Source organism: Heterocephalus glaber, unplaced genomic scaffold (assembly GCF_053883595.1).
Source record: "Heterocephalus glaber isolate CG9 unplaced genomic scaffold, H.glaber_assembly_v1.0 deba00001572, whole genome shotgun sequence".
NCBI lineage: Eukaryota > Metazoa > Chordata > Mammalia > Rodentia > Bathyergidae > Heterocephalus > Heterocephalus glaber.
Genome location: NW_028258357.1, coordinates 15545729 through 15566771, shown reverse-complemented (window position 1 = coordinate 15566771; position 21043 = coordinate 15545729). Strand labels below are relative to the sequence as shown.

General features: G+C 35.9%; 1 protein-coding gene and 1 pseudogene across 2 annotated transcripts in view; both read right to left on the bottom strand.

Annotated features, from left to right (window-relative positions):
• Positions 1-21043, bottom strand: part of LOC147823592 (uncharacterized) — a 66234-nt gene that overhangs the window by 32754 nt on the left and 12437 nt on the right. The window contains exon 2 of one of the 2 annotated variants that reach the window (XM_087192644.1): positions 336-540. In XM_087192644.1, the coding sequence (XP_087048770.1) occupies positions 336-443 (108 nt within the window). In that variant the 5' untranslated portion in view covers positions 444-540. Of the gene's footprint in view, positions 1-335; positions 20624-21043 lie in introns of those variants that run through there. The other variant, XM_087192645.1, reaches the window with a different exon arrangement.
• Positions 19285-21043, bottom strand: part of LOC147823591 (uncharacterized) — a 17423-nt pseudogene continuing 15664 nt past the window's right edge.

Genomic DNA, 21043 nt, shown 5'->3' with positions numbered 1-21043 from the left:
AAAAAATCCGGTGCTATACAATACAAATGTTCGGTTGATATTTGTTACCAAATAGTTATCCCCAAAACTGATAGAGGTTAACTAGACACCGCAACAGGCAACATAATGTTTCATATTCCACTTTTAGTATCAAAAAGCTCCTTCGTCATGTATTTGAATGTTTAGATTTTGGAAATAAAAACCCCAAAGCTTTCAGAGAATATATTACAAATACTCAAAAATCATATAAATCTTTTTATGAATCGTTTCACTCATAGAAGTAAAAAGAACCCACTGACCATCAAATGAAAATCTTAATAAGCAAACTGAGCATATGGAATTATAAGAGAACTTACCTTTGGTTGAGCAGGCTTGCAATTTCTCATCTTGCCTCCACAGATCTGTCGTTCCACTTTGAGCAAAAGTCCACTCTGTCTCCCTTGTGATCTCTGTGACAGTGCCATCACATCACTGGTAAATTTTTTGATTAAACTTTGCGGTCAGAGTAGCAACTTTGTTAATTATGATATTAGCCAGCTGGCGGGTATGATCAGTCACCCGCTGTAAAAAAGCCAGACAAAGAGACATCTAATCATTGCAACCGGAACAGATAAATTTTGTTTCTTTCTTGTTTGTGTCACAGATTCTATCCCTCCTGACCCTCTCCTCAGCCATCGACTGTCAGATTTAGATTCAGTGAGCTCCCAGCTTTCCTTTATCCCTACCTCAGATCTGAAAGTCCTGGTTATCAGGAAGACACACGTCACTAGCTGTCTCAGAGCAGGAAAGCAATCAGGTGAATACTACTTATTATCTTGCATTGCTTTCTGAGGAGTGACAGATTGATTTGGGACCAAAAACACACCCAGATCTCACACATGTGGTTTCTAGGCTTTTGCATTCAGATAGGGGAGGGTATGTGAAAATTTGCAATAGGAAGGATTCCAATGCCAATGTTAAGGCTACAGGCTATTAGAAATTTAAGGAACATTTTAAAAATCTATTGGAGTTTCTGTTTCAAATGCCCTGTGTTTCCTTTTCAACCTCTGTGCTGCCGTAATGTCTGTGAGCAAACCAGTACCTACCAAATCTGGCTTCATGGCCAGGTAGTCTTAAGCCAACCCATGCAAGCAGCATTCTGACCTTATAAAGTTATCTCTAACCATCCCTTTTCATATGCAGACATTTCTGCAAGGGAGGGTATGAAATCCTCATACTTGCTTATTTAGTCTAAAGACCTGAGAAGATAAGTGTGTGAGCTGTTTTAGATATAAGCTGAGCTTATACAATGAGAGTAAGATGATTTGTTCTAAAATTCTACAAAAATTGGATGGGAGCAGAAAAACATGGCTTCAGGAATTCCTATAAGTAATAGATTTAGGCCAATATCAATCTAGTATATTTCCGAGAGTAAGATAGATTTTACCCTTCACCTCCTGTGATGATTTAAAAATACAGCAAAAGAACGAAAAGAAGTGGAACTGTCAGGGGGCACAGGTGTTTTGTGGGACCATGTTGAGGATAAGAAAATCTTTGATTATGACTTTAGGTAATGTGCTGTTTGAAAATGAGCTGTTTCTGTCACATTTGCCATTGCAGCTACTTTAGCTTTGATAACTGCCAGGGGGACCAGCACATAGGCAAACTCGGCAAATGCATGATGATAAATGAACACTCACACGTATTGCAGACACTACCCTCCACAAGGCCCAATCTACGTACTTTTAAAACTAAATAATGCAAAAATTCCCTCTTGCCCTTGTATTGGCTACTATATGTTGATCATTTATATATTCACTCAAAATAAATACTTTAAAATACTTAGAAAGACATCATTCCTTAGAAGAGTTAAAATAGACCTTTCTCTCAAGAACCCCAAATAAATGTTTCAATAACACTTGACTCTCAAACTGCTCCTAACTTAGGTAGCTAGAACGAGTCAAAGAGATCTTCACGCTGACCAAAAATAGCATTTTTTTCCCAGGAAATGTAAGAAGAATAAAATATGCTATGTACATTCATTCCAGCAGAATCTATAAGAGAAAATAAAAATAGTGTCCCCAAAGAAAGAAATTAATACATAAACTTTGGTGACTACTTGTAGGCAGCCACTATATGATAATGTGGAAGACTGAGAAGCCAACTTCATCTTGCTATTCTAAATTTTTAAAATAGAATATGAAATGGTTCACATATAGGTTACTGAGTATATTAGAACAAAATCTGGAAAGAGAAATCCCAAAATTGGAAATAAAATCATCCCCAGTATTCCTGGAACTTGGTGCCAAGACCCCCTTTAAAAGGGGAGGGTTCTAGATTCTAAGGATGCATGAGTCCCTTGTGTAACATGATGTAGCAGCTGCATGTAAGGTGCACACATTCTCTTAAATACTTCAAATCATATGTAGGTTACCTATAATAAATAACACAGTGTAAGCACTCTGTAAGTAGTCATTATACTGTAATTGTCAAAGGAATAATAAGAAAACCATCTCTCTATGTTCATTCCAGATTGTTGCTTTTTTTCCTGAATATTTTCAATCTGTAGGTTTCTGTAGTGTAGTGGTTACTGAATATTTTCAATCTGTAGCTGGCCGAATCTATGGACATAAAACTGGAGAACACAAAGGGTTGGCTATGTTATGTAAAATTAGAAAGTATTTCCCTTGGTTTCAAAAGCTTAACACCATTAAATTGTTAATCTCAAACAGTTGAATAAAAGACCTCATCTATCAAATGGAGGAAAACAATAATGCTACCTGATAGTAGTATGGTATTAAACTAGACAATGTGTACAAAACCATTGCATGTTCTTGACTTGCAGTAAATACCTGTGATATAGTTCAGTTATATTTTTATAATCATATAATTTTTTTTCCGGTACCAGGGATTGAACTCAGGACCTTGTGCTTGCCAGGCAGGCACAGCACTACTGAGCTAAATCCCCAGCCCAGATTCACCATATAATTTTAACATCTTCATTTTTTCTATGAAACCCTACCAAATTCACTTAGTTAAATGAAATATTCTGAAACAAGGAAAACTGGTGTTTTAAGCCCAAAGACCAAGCACATAAAGATGATCTAGGTTATAAAACCGATTGATAGAATAATGACAGCAATAAATAGTAACCAACCAAAACATAAGACTTCAGTTACAATTACAATTTATATGGGACTTTTAAGACTTTTTTGGACCAGAGATTGAATACAGGGCCTTCACACTGAGCTACATCCCCTGTCTTTTTTAATTTTATTTTTTAATTTTTATTTTGAGACAGGGTCTCATTAAGTCGCTAAGTTGCCCAAGCTAAGCTCAACTTTGCAATCCTTCTACCTCTGTCCTACAAGAGTTTTATGATCTTATATAACCAACAGGTCTTGGAGAGTGTTCCACTGTTAGCTTCTCTACACCTCTGAAAAGATGCTGCACTGCACTGCCAGAAGACAGAGCTTAAAACACAGACACTGACCTGCAGAAATCGGCACCACCTTGAGACATCTCAGCGCTATTCATTTTCTTCCTCTGAATTTCCAGTTTTAGCACATGCTGATTTCTGCTCCCTGTGGCCACAAAGCCCAACTCACCACACAGCCGTCTCAGACCGCCTTTTCTCCAGGTCAGGTGAATGCCACACATCACAGTGGGTCATTGATTACATAAATACAATGCCTAGGTGCGGAATTTTTTAAAGGATGATGCAATCAGTGAGGACAAGGGAGTCCGGATTTGGAAACTTTCTCCATCTGGGATCCATGCAGAACGCCAAGCCTGGCTGTCTACCGTGCACCCTTTCTTGGTGGGCCAAGGACTCTTCTACTGCCTCTCACCATGGCCTGACCCTCTGTAACCTATTGATCACTTGAATGTATCGAATTAAGCCTTCAGTGGCTACCATTCTGTTTTTCGAATGCCCATAACAACATAACATAATAAATGTTTTCCTCTTCAAATTCTTGTTCCTTGAATTTTTCTAGGTATAATATATGAATTTCATGCAAAAATTTAAAACTACAATCTTCACCATAAATGAGTTAATCTGATATGTATGATAATTTCATTTTTCCTTCCAGCCTTCTAGGTGTAGAGACAAATGCCTGAAATTAACTTCCCTGTTGTGCCTGAGCCTCAGGAGTCAGACATTCTGCCTCCCTTCCATTCCTAGTGCTTACCTTATTAGCTCTGAGACTTTGAACCACATATTAAATTCCAGTAGGACTGCTAATCAACCACATCTGTAATACTGTTATGAAGATTGCCATTAATGCATTCAGACACTAAGCACATAGTAGATAGATATCCAATAATTGCTTTGCCACTACAGAAGAAGCAGTAGAAGAATTCAGAAGCCATACAACCTAGCAAACGGGGGCAAAGGATCCAGAGTCAAGCTTTGTGAATGGATGCAAACAATAATAATATCTTCCTCATAGAGGTATAAGAATTAAAAGTCTACTTATAAAGGACTCGCCACTGGTAAATAGTGTTTCCAATTATTCAATTATTATTACCTTGACTTTTATGCTAATTGGTTATTTCTGTGTCCCCACCCTCACTGTTTGACAATTTTCAGTAAAAATAAACCAGGCCTTTGTAGGTGAAGATATGCTTGATAAGGATCCTAGTTGCAGCACTATTTCTAATAGTACAAGATGGAAAATGATCTTAACAAACCACTAAAGGTAACTAGTTAAATAAGATATGTTACATTCCTACCATGGAATGCCACACGGTGTTAAAATAAATGAAGTAGAAGTACTGATATAAAGTTATTTCTATGATGTATGTTAAGAAAAAGGAGAATGGCACCAAACTGTGTATGTATTGTATACTATGCTCTTGTTTAATAAGGACTTTGCTTGTAGCATTTACGTATTTTGAGCATATCTCTAAAAAATACATAAGAAACTGCTCATAATGTTACTTCAGTAGAGGGACTTCAGCCTGGCAAACAAAAAAGGAGAGAGGACTACTCTTCACAGTATATCATTTAGAGTGGCCTAAATTTATATTATATATATGTAGCTCTTCTTTTAAAACATTACCAAATTTAACAACTTTTTAGAAGAGTCATTATCCCCACTTGACAGTGCAGTCTATTTCAGTTTCTTTCTAAAAGACCCAGAAATCCTCCCTTTCCTGTCTAGTGGACACAATTCATCAGCTTCTGTCTGCCTGGGTGACCAGCAGTGCACACAGCATTGTCTTTCTGCACCTTCACACAACCTCCAGACTGTTGGCTTCCAATTTTCATTTCAACACTATGTTCAATACCATCAGTTGCACGAGTTGATCTTCCTCATTCAATAAATGTCAAATATTGATATGCCTGCAGTATCTGCTTTCTCAAAGTATGTCTTTTTTATATAAAAAGGATTTAATTCAGCACTAGAGAAACAACCTGCTTTCCTAAGTTCTGTCCAATTCCAGAGTCATTTCAAGTAAGGATCATTTTCCTCTTGTTACAAATGCCTCAACGTTTGTCCTTGGAGAAAGGCAGTTAAGCCCTCTAGAAGTCAGCAAGATGTCCAGAGCTAAGGCTCCTAATGGGACAAACAATGCCACATGGCACACACTCTCAGTACATAATAAATTGTGAAGTGATAACCCGTGGTTTTGAAGTGCAATAAAAATTAAAGTATTACTTGACTTTTTGAATATGCAAATTTGACAACTATTGCTCCTTGCAAATATAATCTGAACAAATGTTAATTGACACCTTCATAAGAATCTTTCAAGGGTCGCATTTTCTTCACTTTTGAAATAGTCATTCTTAATTTTAAAAGGAGCAACTACCAATCACAGACTACTTTGGGCATGTGGGATCCCAGTCATGAGAATGCCTGGGATTATAGGAAGGTAATGAGCTTAGGCAACCTGATGCCTCAACTGCATCTTCTGTAAACAGCTTACAAAACTCACAGGGGAAAGATGCTGGTTATGCCTTGCTTGAAGGACTAGATGAAATGACTCTTGGAAGCCCTCGATAACTAGCCAGTGTCCTCATCATTAGAAGTGTCACTGTTGTCACCAGTAATTCTCAACATCATTAGGGGTAGTCAGTCACAGCTGAAGAGTATGAAACACTGCTGGTTCTTTCCACTTACTAATATTTCTTTCTTGGAGCAAATGTTACCCATAAAGTGCACATTGGTCCATACACCAATTGGTAATACTGAGCCTATACACCAGCATGTCTCAAGTCTTAATGATCATGTAAAATACCAGGGATCTTGTTAAAGTGTAGATTTTGCTTCAGCAGTTCTGGGATGGAACATGCCATCTTATGTCTCCCAAGCTCTCATGTGACACTGTTCCTCATGCACCAAGGTTGTGGAGTAGCAGGGTTCTTATAATCTCTCTTCCTCTCTCTCTTTTTCTCTCTCTCTTCCCTTTCTCCCTTCCTCTCTCTTACCTTATTTAACTGCACTTAAAATCTCTCAGTCCTGAGATAAAATGCAAGTGAGGAATACAAAGTACAGCTGGAGTTTCTTCCCTTTGTTAACTTCTGGTGGATACAATGAAACAAAAACCAAACCATCATACCATCTTTAATGAAAAGAAGGCCATGTGTACAAAGTTTTTGAAAAATGAAAATGGAGTGACTTTAAGCAAGAGGTATTTTTAAAGAATGATACCTGTTATTTTCTTTTTTGTCATACCTCTGTACACAGTCATGGTTTATATTCATTTGGTTTGGCTCAATAACAAAATATGATATTAACAAAATCCATTTTATGTGAACTGTATGCTTCTCTTGTGCAACTAAATATTCATGTTTGTTTCTTATACAACAACTTAAAGCTAAATGGTTTAATTGATAAGAACATTATACTTTCAGTAAGCGGATACAGCCTAGCTTGTAATAATTCTGCAAACATCGGCTAAGTTTCCATAATTGCTATCTATTGCCATAAGCTAATTCCTTTGATTTGATTGAGGATAATTGTTGAAAAATAATAAAATTTGAATATAGGAAAAAATAATGTTTTAAATTCAAAAGCCCAGCAGCTAGGCAAAAGCTTACTCGAGGCTATCTGGTTTAACTGAGTGTTATGTTTGTATTTTGTTTTTCAGGCGTTTGTTTCTCACTGAAATCTATGTTTAAAAACAAATATTTACAGCACAGTTAACTACCACACAACTCAAACTATCATTGGAAAAAATCTATTTATGAAACAAGTCTTATCCTGACTACATACAATACATTCTTATACTTCTAATCTTTTTCTTTTTTGTACATGCTGGTTTTGAACTATCTACTAAGTTGGTTTTGGGAGTCAGCAATTGGTCATTCATACTTCTAAGTTCGGAAATAAAACATCTTTGGGCCAATTCTGGGATTTGATGCTGGTTCTCTGAAAGATAATGGGTACAAAAGATGTTCAAGAAGTGAAGCAACAATGTGACAGAGCCATAGCCAGAGGTATGGTCAGAGAGCCAGTATAAGGGTATGGTAGTGGAAGTTAATAGTTAGAAACAGTATCTCCACCAATACAACTAATATAAATGTTTTCTCCTCTACTCTCTCTGGAGATAATATAAGAAAATCACTTTTCATATTTAGGTAGAATAATAAAGATGAATATTATTGTTAGAAAATAATAAGAAAACATGCTAAGAAATAAATACAGGTCAGAACTGATGAACACAAGGAAATATCCAGGAAGTAATTCATCATCTTTTAGATAAATTCTAATGTTGTAAGCACATTTACCTAAGAATTATATCAATGGACCAAATGGTCATTATTCTAACAAGGGTGGAAATTTTAGAGACTTATAAGTTACAAGAACACGTGGAAATGGAGTCAGAGATTTTAATTTTTGTTGATCCATTTCATGTGAGAAAGGCTAAATCATACCTTTCAGAAGTTCAAGCCACATGGAATCATTATAGGCTAGACTATATAGGCATTTTTGTTCCATTTTATAGAAGGAACAATTAGGTGTATGCGATAAGAAATTAAAGCAACTAAGGTCGGCAAAGCTAAATGAGGTGCACTGAAACCACTTATCTTTGCTTGGATGGTACTAGATCTTTCCTTTCAAATCAAAGCATTAATTGGAAAATAAGTAAATAGAACAACCTATAGTCCAGTTGGTAGCAAGATAGATAAAATGGCTCTAGAGAAATAAAGTATCTTTAGTGCGTCTCTGAGGACTATGCCCAAAGGATTAGGGAGCCCCTCACATTTCCTTCCTGCAGATTTATCCTCAGATTCTACACTGGAAGTAGAAAATTACTGATAAAAATCTCCCTACACATTTGGGTTCCACATATACTCTTGAGGGATCTTTTCGAGTGGAAGAAAGTTAATCGAACATTTTAAAAACAGCAATACTATATAGCTAGGATGACAAATCAAGTTCTTTATTTATTTTAGCTCTAAATGTGTCTGAGGAAATGTGTATTCTGACAATTCGCTAACAGGTGTGAGTATGTTTTGTATACCTCTATGGGGGAAAGTACATGTTAAATAGTCTAAATGGTCATATTATGCTCTTTGTCTGGAGAAGACTTTTGCATAACTCAAGGGCTTCTGGCTCTTAGGAAACAACAGTTCAGTGAAATTATTTTGACAGCTTGACATTACATGATCATCACAAAATCCTGGTATACTGAAAAACAAATGAAGAACTGTGGAGAATTAAAATCAAAATGAAATAATACCGGGCCAGGGATTTAGCTCAGTGGTTCTGGTATCTGCCGTGCAAGTGCAAGGTCCCAAGCTCAATCCCCGGCACACACACAAAAAAAACAACAAATTGTGGAGACATGGCAATGAAACCTTGAAATGGTACATCAATTTAAACTCTTATGAATATATATCATTTTTTCTCTTCCCAGAATCTTCACCAACACTGAATATTACTTACTCTTAATTTTTAACAATATGACAGTATTATAGATAATGTACTAATTTTTCTAATGATTACCCAGGCTAACTTTTATTTATCTGAATGTTTAGAATTAAGACCTTTTAAAAATGAGAATTTAAGGTAAAATTCAAAGGAAAATAGGTTTTTTAAAAATATTTTTTCTTTTGGGTAATAAAAATGTTTTATATCGGTTGAAAGTCAGTTATTTTTAAAATCAATTATGAAATAAATATTGATATTTATTTGGAGCAAAGATAACTATTATTACTGCACACCTGAGTTAAAATAAGAAATTCTGATTTTAGTTTCTTGCATAGAGTTTATTCCCATTAACCTTCCCTTCCCCAAACTCTAATATATTCTTTCATTCTCTTCTCCCAAAACACTTTTGAAGTTCTTGCTGTCTTATAAAGATTGAAGATAATACCTAACTTGGGTGCTTGTCCAAAACCCTTGCTCCCAGCTCTCATCCTTGGAGATTCTGATTCTCAATATCTGGAGTATGTTTTGTAACTTGAGTCTTCAGTAAGAACCTCAGCTGATTCTTAAGACTACCTCTTGAGACAGACTGGGAGAAAGAGCTTACCTTGTTTATGAAGTAGAAAAGATTCGTAATGACCTGTGCTACCTTTTTGAACTCATGCATATCTTTCCCTATCCTACGCACAGTGGAATCACACACTTTTCTCAGACTGGATTTTAGCCTATTCTATCTCTGTTCTTCCCCTCAGGAATGCTAATTCCCTTCACTCTATCTCTGCCTTAACTTTCTCAAGCACTACATCAAATTCTATCTCTTGAAGACCTTTATTTGTTTATCCCATAATGGTCAACTTCTATAACCTGTATCTTCACAGGTTTAACATTTAGGATTTAGTATTGTTACTTGTGGTTTATGTGGGATTTTTCATTGTCTCTCATCATACCTTATACATAATCAGCACTGTAAAGATGGGTCAGTAGATTGCATAGGTAACAGTGTCATTATACAATGGCAAAGGAGGTCATAATCTGCTGCTTCAACCCCGTGAAGTCACTTCTTGAGATTTTGTGGCCTGTTATTCCCCACGGAAATTTTTGTTGCTCTCACTTCCAATTGGATATTGCTTATTTTGGTGAATAAAATGAAAGCTAATGCTCACCATTTATTTGAGTCTATTAATTGCATGCTTAAATAACTTGATACCCAGTGTGTGAGAAACTTAATTCAAACCAAAGTTCGAGTTTTTAGATTCTCTTTGAAATGTACTGTTTTAACACCAAACGGTTTTTCTCCCTGGTGAATCTGTATTGCTAAAGGCCCTCTTTCTTAAAAAAGTAGTTCAGCTTTCTTAAAAGAAAAATATTTAATGCTCAAAATAACTTATTTATCAGTAACTAGAATATAATATTGCATTGAGTTCATTAGAATAAATGTAACATTTATCACAAGCACTGAATCTTTAGTGCATTAGCTTCCTATGGTGTAGTCTTACCATATGAAACTAGATTATATAATTTAGGATAGTATTGATTATAACCTGGCAAGGCATTCATAAATATTGGGATATTGTCATGCTATTAAAAAGAATAATTTCCTAAGAATGAAAATGGAGCTATTTTTACCAGTGTTTTTCAAGATTGTCTTAAGAAGAGTACTTTCCATTTGGCGGGTGGGGGTGGTCTCTCAATACTATTTCCCGTATAGGAAAATTTTTCACTATTTTTTCTCTTATTTTGAAAATCAGGCACTTGGTAAGTCAACTTGGTGAAACAGAAATGATTTGTTAATTTGTCATTTGCCAGGACTAAAAAGCTCTTGACAAATAAAAGGGATGTCCATCAGACACATATCACTATCTTTTAGCGACTTGGTGCATGTGTGGATGTCTTGTGATGGTCTCCCATAGGTTTGGCTGTGCAGGAGCAGGTGTGGGCTTCCAGAATGTCTTTACAAGTGTCTCCGTGGGGTTTCCCTCCCATGCCTCTGCAGGAGACAGCTCATCTGTTTAATCCTTATGTTTCAGTCAACCTTTCTTATTATGCAGACAGGGCTCTAAGGCTCAGCTGGATTTTGACACTCCGAATGAATTGATGGGGCTCTTTGATCTTAACTATGTATTGCATCTGTTTCATCTTTCTTCCAAACTCCAATTCTAGCTGGCACTCTTACAATATATTAATTATTATACAAACAAAAATTATCATTTAAAATTCAGGTACAAACCCCACTTTTGAATTTGGACTATTTTCTTTTTTTTTCTTTGTGGTGGTAAATTTTTAAAATATCTTCAAAGCAATTTAATTGCACTGCTCTACAAAAAACCACCAGGCTTGAAAGTATTTAACACCATATCTGTGGGGATATGTTTCATAGAGCAGGGTCATATTTGCAAAGAAAATGCTAACAGTTGATATTTACAATTTAGTAAAGTATATAATAGCATGATATTTTATTAATAGGGCATATTGCAACAAAAGGCACAAAACCTTTTTAGAAAAAAGAAATTTCTCTTCTATTAGAGAAATATGAAGATCCTGTTGGACAAAATTCCTCCTTTTGATAGGAGCAAAGAAGATGCATTGCAGAGACTCTCATTTTGAATCCGAGAAAATTATATGGAGAAATCAGCCTATCACATAGGATGTTAAAATCTTTTTTCATAAAAAATCTTTAAAATGAAATGAATGTATGTGTTCTTGTGTGAAGTGGAAGTTGAGAAATATTGATAGAACAGTATAGATTGTTTGCTCATGCACATGAAAGCATATAGAGTTACGATTAGCTGAACCAAAAAACATTGACTTTTTATCTGAATAATCCTAATCTAGTATTTTTGACACTGATATTATTTCTTTTCTTTTTTTTTTGGTACCAGGGATCAAACTTGGGACCTTGTGCTTATGCAGCAGGTGCGAGAACCACTGAGCTAAATCCCTGGCCCCTCCACAAATATTTTTTTTTTTTTTTGGTACCGGGGATTGAACTCGGGTCCTTGCACTTGGGCAGCAGGCGGCAAAACCACTGAGCTAAATCCCCGGTCCCCTCCACAAATTTTTAATCACATACATGTGAAAAATTCCTGTCATTGTAAAATAATGTTCAAAACAAATCATTTATTGGAGAAAACAAATTATAGAGATATATTTATAGAGTAATGCAATTTTGAGGGACAAAAGCATTGTGGGTTCATATGTGTATTTATGTATACATTTCTTCATTTCTAGAAGAATTGCAGTTAACAGTAGATGTGGAAAACAGGACAAGAAATAAGGTAAGATTTTCACTTCTTAATTTACATAGATTGGTATCACTTCAATATTGCAATGAGCAAAAATTTGCATAAAAAAAGAATCTTCAAGAATAAATAAAAGTTTAACTTCAAAGTAGCTAAAAAAATTTATATAGCATTTGAAAACTTCATTAAATGGTTGCCAAGGATTTTAAATAACTTTAGAAAATACAGCCACTTGAGATAATGTGGAGGAAAAGCTGGTTTCCTTTCCTTTGCCTAATTCATTCTCAAAATTTAACGTAATCACAGCCTTTAAAATCATTCAGAAAAATTAATAGCGTAGTCATTGACTTCTGTATTACAAAAAGCTTCCTATTTTAATTAGACTATCAATCATTCCATCTGATGGAGAAGATTTTATATTTACATCTTTGAGGAGTACAGTCTGATATAAATACATATGATTAATATTAGAATTCTTTGGATAAATCGTGTCATTATTCCACTTGATACTTTATCAGATGAATAAGACCACCTTATTCATTTTTAATTTAATACTATTAGATTCCTGGTCCTCAGAAATATTTTAAATCAAACAGGAACCAGTTTAATAGCAATTTAGTTTTTAAATGGTGCTCAGTAGGTGATACTTAAATCACTAACTTTATATTATGCAAAGATAGGCCTTTTTCCTACACTTAACATAGCAATTTTAAAAGTAATTAACACAAATCTAATTCATGAATTTTTTAAAAGCCAGAAAATTTCCTGAGCTTTTAAATCACATAAAAAATATTGTTATCATGCAATTCTCTATTGTTAAGTAGCTTTATATATTTTCTAGCTTTTCTTTTTCAATTTTGGTTGAATTCTGAGTTTAGGTTGCCTCCAATTTTAAGAAATATGAGGGGTAAGTGAACTATAAAATAGTTATGAAATAAATTAAATCAAGTTTCCAAGTATTTTTAATAGCACCATTGATAGACACATGTCCCTCGAGGGTTGTAGATGTCATAAGGGAAGGAAGAGCTTTGCTAAGTTGATTCAGTCGGGAAATAATGACAAGAAAATTGTTACTGCCAGGGTCCCTAGAACACGACAGCCATTGGAACATCTACAACTGTTCTTCTATGTAAGTTACCTTTGAAATCATGTTTTTAACTGTGGGTTAATTATGCAAAGATGAAGTTTTCAGCAATATTCATCCCATAAATGTAAAATTACAATTTTCCAGACAATGAAAACACAATATCAAAGGTTTTCTCTATATGCTAAAAGGAAACATTCAACACTTGTTGAAATAGTTTCTGCATCATTTAACCACAAATCTGTAAAAACTGGAGACTCATCTCTCTACTATGTGGATAACTTTTATAAATTCTTTGAATTCAAAAAGAAAACCTCTGATATTATTTTTCCTGAACTTTTTGAATGTTTAAATATTTGTTCTGCCTCATGAATGTTCTTTTAATTTATAGCCGGCCCTACCCTTGGAACATTACTCTGCAGCCATGTGAGAATTATAAAGATTAAAGGTAAAATGTGTAGAATTCAATGATACCTACTAATAACTCAGCAACCATTGGTTGCTGTGATTTTTATTTAGTTCCCCTGCAGGAAAATTTATTTATTCATGTAACAAATAATAATGAGTGTCCACTTTATGCTAGACAACATGTTGAGTCCAAAGCTGATGGTGAGAAGATAAATAAATGAGTAAAGTCTGTATTCAGACATGAACTAGTTCCCTTGTTACAATGCTTTCTTCAGAAAAAGTAATTCTGGTAATGATTTTCAAGCCAGTTACAGCTTAGCTCAACATCTTAAACAATTTAGTATTTTTTTTTATTTTTGTTCATATTGTAAAAACAGTTGACATACATTGAGCCTATGAAAAATATGCCTTTAAAAAAATATTGTATCTTTTAGCTTAAAAGGCAGAATAACAAACACGCAATAACATTTTGTCTATTTAGGCCTAATTATAAAAAGCTTAGAGTGAAAAGGAAACCTGTAAATTTTAAATTTAGATTGCATAAATCATATCAGAAACATAGACTGTTCCCAACATACTTCTTAGTATTTCAAATTTAGCTTTCATCAATTATAATCTACTTGTTTTCTCACTTAATCTGCAGCCATGCAGCATGCTCAGGTGTGTTGAGGGAAAATGTCATAGTTTTAGCTTTCAAAACAATGGCTATAAGGGCCAGGGATTTAGCTCAGTGGTTCCAGCACCTGCCTGGTAAGTGCAAGGTCCCAAGTTCGATCCCTGGTACCAAAAATTTAAAAAAAAAAACAAAAAAAACCAATGGCTATAACATTTTTAAAAAGACATCACAAAACCAACACCTTGAAAAGTATGAAAATTTGTCTTAATTCTTTACAGTGTTTGTGCAGCTACAGGATTTTCTTTTTGTCTTGAAATGCTTATACTTATCAGCAACAGGTAAATTCACTGACATTATTAATTCAGATCTTTTTTTCATTTTCGTGAGCCCTAAGTTTATCTCATTAAGCTCCTCTGTCTCTGTCTCTGTCTTTGTCTCTCTCTCTTCTATAAAATATAATCAATCTCTATTATAGTCATGAAAATGGTATTTGTCACTTTGCTGAGAAAAAAATCAATGTATCTTCCAAGACTGAACAGACAGTTAATGCAATATATTAAAGACTGTTAGAGAAATTTAGCTTGCCAAGAGTTTAGGACAAACTAATTGAAATCCAGAAAATTCACAGAAGGATGGGCTGATGAAATATATAGATATGCCATAGAAATTAATATTTGGGCATTAAAATAACCTGTCATTTCCAATCTTGACAAGAAAATGGATTTAGTCAGGCACATCTCCAAGGGGTCACCATTTAAAAAAAAAAAGTGAAATCCATGTATCAAGAAAACATTTCTTGAAAATGGTTTATAGATAAAGAAGGACTTCATTTTCTTTTTCCATCAAATGTACTAGGTAGATAAATACTGAGAGTTGCAAAATTGTAAGAAACCGTAAAGGTGAGAAACCTATAGGGATGTTGTCATATGGAAATACATTGCTTTTGAGGGTTTTGTTTTGTTTTGTTTTGAGTATTGACTATAAATTATTGCTGTGGTCAAGTAAAAAACAAAAATGATGTTGCAGAGTTGTAGAATCAAAGCATGTCCTATCCATTTCTGAGACAGACGTGTGCCTCGACCTGTCCTTCAGGCTTCTGCTCAGTTACTTCCAGAAAAGAAGAAGCTGGTTATCTTTTGACCCTGGACATCCCCTTGTTTACAGAATAGCTCTTCTAATTAGAATAGGCACTGTCTTAGGCTAAAATTTACATTTTACATTGGAATGGGAGCTCAGTCTTGAATCAGCCTCTTCACATGCTAACGGCCAATTCGTATTTCTCCTGAAACTTTCCTTTCTGGCTGGACACTTCTAGCTCTTCCACCCATTTCTGTGGCACACCTCTTACCATGGCAAGTGTTTTTCAGGAAAGTCATGACTTCATTTTCACAAGACCTTCCAGTTTATCAACATCCCTTTTGGATTTGCATCACCAAAAATGAACATAAGAAGACAACATTCGAGCCTTGGCTTATGTCTTTGCAAACTGCATCTATGTGGGTATATAAAAGTTCATTCCTGGGGCCCAGGATTGAGCTCAGTGGTTTTGCTGCCTGCTATGCAAGCGCAAGGACGGGAGTTCGATCCCTGGTACCAAAACAAAAAGTTCATTCCCTCTTTCTTTCTTGTTGCAACTTCATGTAATTTGTTTAGGGCTAAGTTTATGATCAACTAGAACAGAAGCTGTATGAAGGCAGCAGTTCTTGTTTGTTTTGCTTATTCTCCATTTTCAGCATAGGCCCTCAATGAGCATGAGGTGAATGGATGTAGAAATAAACCATAAGGCTTTGGATCTGCAGAAGACCATCTTAGCTCAAGTGTTTCTGGTAGTTAACTGGAAGGTGTGTAATGCCCCAGTGAGCCTGTGAGACTTAGAGGACTCAGTTATTTTGTCTTTGTTACACTCCATCATTTTCAACTATAAAGTAAACATCTCTCCGTTCCACTTTAGTCCTGCTATAATGAGTTACTTCCTTTACTCTTCAAAACAACAATCCTCACTTCCTACATGGGACAACTGAGGCACAGCAAGATTACTAACTTGCCCTGGGTATACCATCAGTAAATTCTAAGCTGAGGATTCAAGAGCAGATATCTCAGACTCCAAGTCATTCTACTCACTATTCCATGCAGTAGTTTCTTGAGAATTGAAAGATAATATGAAAGGGGTAAAAAAGAGCAAGGAATTTCTAAAGTGAGATTCTCTGGAATAATTTGTATCCACTCTCATGAAGACAGAACTATAAATTGTCAAAGTTCAACCAAAAAAAAGAAAGAGAGAAAAAGGTTGAAGGGGGGAGAAAGAAAAGAAACCAAGGGACATTTAAAAAAAAAATCAAGCCAGGTGTGGTGGTGCATGCCTATAATCCCAATACTCTGGGAGGCTGAGGCAGGAGAATCATAAGTTCAAGTCCAGTCTGTGCAACTTTGAGTGACTTGATGAGACTCTGTCTCAAAATAAAAAAATTAAAAAGGGCTGGGATGTAGGTCAGTATGAAGGCCCTGAACTCTATTCCAACCGGGGAAAAAACCAAATTAAAACAAAAACAGAAAAACATCCCATCTATTTGATTGGTGGAAATGAGCCTAACAAACCAGTGGCACATTAAATTTTTAAACATTTTTGACCATTTTAGTGGGTGTCACATGAGTGAATATTCATAGTAAGTGTTTAGGATATAACTTACTGCGTGAAAAAAAGATTAAAATTTGGCCAATGAATTCAAGCCACTAACAGGTGAACGCAAAATATCCCTCTCAAGTAAAGTGATTACATCTACCAAGAGAAACTGGTATTGTTTCTTTGAATGATGGCATTATGACCACACAATGTACCAACCTTTTGAACTATCTTGAAAATTCACTTTTGTTTTTAAAGAATACATGATTGTCCATCATTATTTATAACAAAGCTGTGAATGTTGATTCATTGTATGAGTTGCTCAATTCTAAAATTAAAAAGTGACTCAGAAATCACTTACTAGACGACAACAATGAAAGCCAAAATGAAAGCTTATTTTCTCTATAGGCTTAATCTAGCCCATTTTTGATTTTTATGAATATAATTTCTTAACACTTTCATCCATTGTTGACACCCTAAGAAAATGCTTCCCAGAGAAGTTCAACTATAACTTTCACCAAAATCACCAAGTTGCTTTTACTTCTGAAGTCACAGAACAAATGAAGTTAATTGAATGGATTTCTTCATATTTAATATTGGAAATGGTTATATTATCTCTCCCCTAAATATGTTTCTTCTATCACAAGCCTCAGTGTGTAAATTAGTGCACTGTAGATGTATATTAAATGAATCCATTAGCTCATAATTTACTTATCCAACAAATCTTTATTGGCTACCTACTAGGTGTCAAACACAGCCAGATGGTGGGGATCTGAAGAAATGAGGCACAGTTCTCTTCTTCAGGTCACAAAGTCTAGTCATAAACACGGTCAGAAAAATCTCAAAACCATCGGGGTACAAATAACATTAGAGAATCATTTAAGTTCACAGATGTCACCAACACCTGGGAAGGTGTCTGTAGCACAGTAGCCCCTTGATGCATATTTATGGACTGGCTGAACAAGTGAATGAGTCACCACTGTCCTAGGAACTCAAAGGAGAGCCACCTCCCTGTTGCTGGGACATCTGTGCTGGGCCGAGGGGTGCAGGACAAGATGATTGAACTTATCCGCATTTGTCTCTATAGTATTCTGACCTCATGCAGTATGAGAAGGGAGAGAGAGAGAAAAGGAAGAAGAATGGGGGAGAGAAAGGAGGTAGAACCCTCTCAAATGCCACTCTAAGGGAATTTTCTACAAGGCCATTTCTGATTTCTCAGGTACAGCAGGCTGTCAGTTGGAAGTTGGAGGAAAACAGGTATTTTTACCCAGATTTCCTGGAAGCTCTGAGATGTAAATGGCACATTTTGGATTTAAGTGGTTGAGGGCAGAATCAGGCCAGCAGTTCAACCTCTGGTCTACTCTGTCACCCCGTAAGATTTAGTAATGAAAAGGCTTTTTATACCTCAACAAATCTCAATAGCAATAAATTACAGGTTTGAGTTCAGACTCTGAAAGACCAATCTGAGTATCAGCTGTACACCTACGATGAAATCTTTAAAGGTAAATGTACAATGATCCCTTCCCAAAGGTCTGTCTTTGCTACCTTGTACTAACTAAAATGCAAGGGAGAATTCAAGCAATTACAAAGGTAGCAATTGATACAAAGTAATGATGATCTCCTGGTAAAACTCCTCTTCAAAGGATGAACTAAGAACTCGTTTTACAACAAAAACTCAAGAAAATTAAGGCAATGAGTCTAACTTTGCTCCATTTATGCTGCCTTACACAATGATGAATCTAGTAAAGAAGAGAAGCTGATTCCTGTCTAAATATTTGTCTTCTTTAAAAGCTGCCTTGGAATAAATTAAGTCTTTCTGCCTACACCTCTGAGACTGTTGTGAAAATGAGAAGCAATGTGAGTCTTGACTACTTAGTCTCTACTGCACTACACCTTCCCATGATACTTTCAGACATTATCTTTTGCCCCCCTGACCTGCTGCATACTCTGCATCAGCCCCACCTCTGAGTGAATTCACCTCTCTTCTCGTGTTCCCAAGCTCCTCCAGGATGCTGAAAAGAAGCTACTGCCACTGGGCAAGGTGACACTCTGCAAAGAAGGGAGGGCTACATGTTGCTCTTTCATGACCTTTTCCATCGAACTTCTTATCCCCTCAGGAGTGGCTCCAACAGGCAATGTGTTCCTCTTCCTTTTCTCTTTTCCCTTACAAACATTTTTCCTTACAGTTGTGCTCAACCGTCTCCCTTGCTCAAGAATTTTCCTCTTGACCTCACCACCCCTGCAGTCACCATGTGCTCTCCCTGATTTTCTTCAGCACCAAATTGGTAGGAAATGTAGGCTCCCTACAATGACTGGGTCTTAACTTCTGCAGGTCCTATCCATTTTACCATCCCTTGCGAGGTGGCTTAGAGTCCTGAGAATTCACCGTTTCTGAGATGACCATAAACAGCCTCATTTCCCACCAGAGGTTGATACTACCCAGCCTGTCTTCATACTACTCACAACTTAGTCAAGTCTCATAGCAACATGACTCCTTTCTGCTCAGAATCCACTTTTGCCTTGGTCTCCATGGTGTCACTCTTGTCTAAGTCTCCTTGCTTCATTCTGTCTGTCCCCTTTGACAGACTCTTCCGACCTACTGACCCATCAAATGCCTGCAGCTTTGCCACATACCCAGGCATAGAGTTCCCCATGCTTTCCTTCGTTCTCCCAAACTACAGGTAAAGGAAAATGGCTACTGCCACATACAAGCTCCCCCTCCATACAAGGCTCACAAGTTCCAGAGGCAGGAAATCAGAGTGAAATAGTCATGGTTGTTGCATTCCATACCCATATTACTAACCTGGGGTACTCTCCTCTAAAATTTCTTACAGGTTTTTCAAACATTGTATTTATCTCTCTCTTTTTATTTTCATTAAATTGGCCTCCTACATTCTCGATAAAGACATGCGTATCTATTACATCTTTCCAAACTAGCATATGTAGTGCTATCTTCAATTCCTCCCTTGTCTGCTCCATTACATACAACTGGTCACTAAGATCCACTGATACTAACTCAGAAATGTATAATGAATTTAATCTTTCTTCTTTAGTCTCATTACTAGGCCCCAAACCTGCTCATTATTTGGGGACTGGAAAATTACAAAACCTTCATAGTTTATCCCTGCTTTTTTCTTCCCCTGCCAGCACATTCTACTTTTCCATGATTGGTAGAGTTACCCATTTTATAGAAACTCTAACAAGACCACACTCAAATCACAAGACTCTTTAAGAATCAAAAGCTCAGTCATATACCGTGATTAGCTGTTTCCTAAAAGACTGACAATCTAGATTCCTTTGCTTTGTATGCAGAGCTCCTCACCATCTGGTCTCATCACATCTTTCTAACTCATTATTTATCTTCCCCCCTTCACAGACAGTCATGCTCAGAGCTCCGCCATATTGAAATTCCCAATTTAACTGTGAGATATCTTTGTAGATGTTATTTTTCTGCCTAGAATGATTTCCCCCTATGTCTTCATTCTGAAGACTTTAGCAATCAACTTAAAGGTTATCTTTCTAGGTGAAACCTTTTCCAATTATTTCATAGAGATTTACTGACACAACCCTTTCTAGTTCTTTGTGTCATAATTTATCCATTTTCCTGTCACCAGACTTGACAGTCTGTAGATCAGAATTTATCTTACACGTACCTCTTTCTTCAGAGCTGAGCACAATGCCTGAACTATGGAAGGTAATCAGTATATATCATATGCATATTTTTGATAAGTAAGTATTTTACATTCATCAATGAAAATTAATGATGAGAATTCAGATAGGGGAAGAAATTCTCCATCATTTTCATTTCAATATATCTGTCATGTTAAATACAGACTATTTGCATGAATTAGATAAGTTTTAAAGCCATACTGTAAATTATATTTATAGTATAAATTTGAAATGTTAATAAAATAGCTTGATAGCCAATAAATACCTTTTGGGGGGTACTAGGGACTGAATTCATGGCCTTCACACTGAGTTAAATACTCAGCTTTTCTCTAGTTTTTATTTTGAGACAGGCTCTCCAATGAGTTGCCCCAGCTGGGTTGAACTCAGGATCCTCCTGCTTCAGCGTCCAAAGTTCTAGGATTACAAGTGTGGTTCACCCCACTCAACTTAATAAATGACTTGTAATTATATTGCAATATAAAATCAAATGTGGACACATTTATTGTTTTAATCTACCTGATTTTTCTATTAAGAATATAATACATCATGAAATGCACTTAACAGCAG